General features: G+C 49.5%; 1 protein-coding gene across 1 annotated transcript in view; it reads left to right on the top strand.

The window, feature by feature from the left end:
• The window catches only part of MYO5C (myosin VC), a 103,203-nt gene that overhangs the window by 76,764 nt on the left and 24,298 nt on the right, over positions 1 to 2,141 (top strand). Inside the window, exons 28-30 of the mRNA XM_045286468.1 lie at positions 1,172 to 1,265; positions 1,595 to 1,658; positions 1,769 to 1,889. Of these exons, the coding sequence (XP_045142403.1) occupies positions 1,172 to 1,265; positions 1,595 to 1,658; positions 1,769 to 1,889 (279 nt within the window). The remainder of the gene's footprint in view (positions 1 to 1,171; positions 1,266 to 1,594; positions 1,659 to 1,768; positions 1,890 to 2,141) is intronic.

The raw sequence follows: 2,141 nt of genomic DNA, 5'->3' as shown, positions 1-2,141 counted from the left end.
TGAACATGCCGTTTAATCTGTACGTAACCTCAGTCCTCTCATCTACAAAAGCGACTCCCCGCACTCGCCCGGGCTTTGTGGGAGGACAAGGTCATGCACCGTAAAGCGCTCAGTGCTTTGGTTGTGGCAAGATCCTTGTTAGCTACGCAACACTCAAAAAAATCAAAACCCAAGTCCACGGCCTATACTACTTAGGGTTTCCAAGGTAGATAGCCTCATCTTTCTCCCTAGTAGCAGCTGGTGGTTTTGAACCAACAACCTTGTGGTTAGCAGTCCAACACTTGCTCAACAGCACCCCTGGGAGTCGAGGTAACTGAGGCTCTGTCTTATCACCCTGCGCTTCCTCAAGGTCTTTCTGCCTCCCTTAGCTACAAAAACATAAGCCTGAGGTCCCTCACACAGGCTGAGCCAGTCAGGCCTCTGAAAGACAGAATACAGCCCCGTCCCCACAGACAGCTGCCCTTCAGTGGACCCCAGCCCATAGGCCACCCCCTCTCCCCCAGAGTCAACTCCCAGATCTCCTGGGTTTACCCCATCTCAGCCGCTGCCCGGCACCTAAGCCTGGCTGACGCGAAAACCACAGAGATGAAACTAGCAACACTGTGTCCAAGTGTGTTATCCAGTGAAAGAGAATTTTAGCCCTGGGTTTCACTTTTGTCAGCTCCTCCGCCCCCATCACTCCATCCAGAACTTGTAGAAGTCATTACTATTTTTCCCCTTTACATGGTGGAGAACCTAATTCTGTTGATATAATCAGGTTGATCTGGGGGAAATAACATTTCAATCCGTTTAATAAGCTCAGAGGCCAGGCTATATGGAGAGTGATGGCCCTCCATAACTTTAAGTAAGGAGCTACAGTGAAGAGCCTCGTGCATATTCACGATGCTGGAATGTGAGAGCCGGGGTGGCAGTGTGTCTTGGCTTGCTAACTGCAAGGTTAGCAGTTCAAAGCCACAGTCGCGCCACAGGAGAAAGTTGAGGCTTTCTACTCCTGTGACGAGTTACGGTCTTGAGATTTACAGAAACCCACAGGGGCGATTCTACCCGGCCCTATGGGGTCGCTGTGAACTGGAACCAACTCGATGGCTATGAGTTTGGCTTGGGTTTTGTCTGATGTCAGTCGTAACAGCTGGTTTTGTTTCTCATCTGATCCAACATTGCTGCGATCCAGACGATCTCCGAGTTGGAAAAGGAGATCGAGCTACTTCAGACGCAGAAGATAGATGTGGAGAAGCACGTGCAGTCCCAAAAACGAGAAATGAGAGGTAACAGAGCTAGGAGTCACTTTGTCCCTGGAGCTCGGACCGAAGTGACCATCACTGTGCCGCGGCTAAGGCAGTGTGTCTTTCAGTTGGCGTGGTTGGCTGGATAGCAGGTAGCACGGGTGGCTGGTGGTTGGATAGCTGGGTTGATTGTACAGGCATCTGGTTAGCTCTTTGATTTGTCAGCTAGCTGGAGCCTAGTAAGCCAACTGGTTCTGTATCTGGTGTCCAACTGGAAAGGCAGGGAATTATGCCCAAAAAAGGGGCCAGAGGAAAGGAAATCACACACCCAGAAAATGCCATTTGTCCGAACTCTGTCTTGCTTGTTGCAGAAAAGATGTCAGAGATCACGAAACAACTTCTTGAAAGCTATGACGTTGAAGATGTCAGAAGCAGGTACGTGTTGCTTGTTTGGGTTTGTTTTGCTGGACTCACCGCTGAGCCCGGTCAAGCTTGGAAACCAGGAGAAGCGTGAGAAAGGTGACCTCCTCCTTCCTTGTCCCCAGGCTCTCTCGGGAAGACTTGGAGCATCTAAACGAGGACGGAGAGCTGTGGTTTGCTTACGAAGGACTGAAGAAAGCAACCCGGTCAGACATGCCCACGGGGATCTTTCCTGTTTCTCAGAGGGTTTTGTTTGTCTGTTCCTTTGTTTTTGTTTGTTTTTTAATAAAAGAAGCCGCAGGTACACTATATGAAAGTCAAACGTTTGTCTTAAAGCAGTGGTTCTCAACCTTCCTAATGCTGCAACCCTTTAATACAGATCCTCATGTGGTGTTGACCCCCCCAATCATACATTTATTTTCGTTGCTACTTCATCACTGTCATTTTGCTACTGTTATGAATCGGGCATCCCCTGGGAAAGGGTTGTTCGACCCCCCC

This window comes from Echinops telfairi, unplaced genomic scaffold (assembly GCF_000313985.2).
Source record: "Echinops telfairi isolate 266 unplaced genomic scaffold, ASM31398v2 ScPeMD7_8;HRSCAF=38, whole genome shotgun sequence".
Taxonomy (NCBI): Eukaryota; Metazoa; Chordata; class Mammalia; order Afrosoricida; family Tenrecidae; genus Echinops; species Echinops telfairi.
Note: the sequence above shows the minus strand (reverse complement) of the source record. Positions and strands in the feature narration are given on the sequence as shown.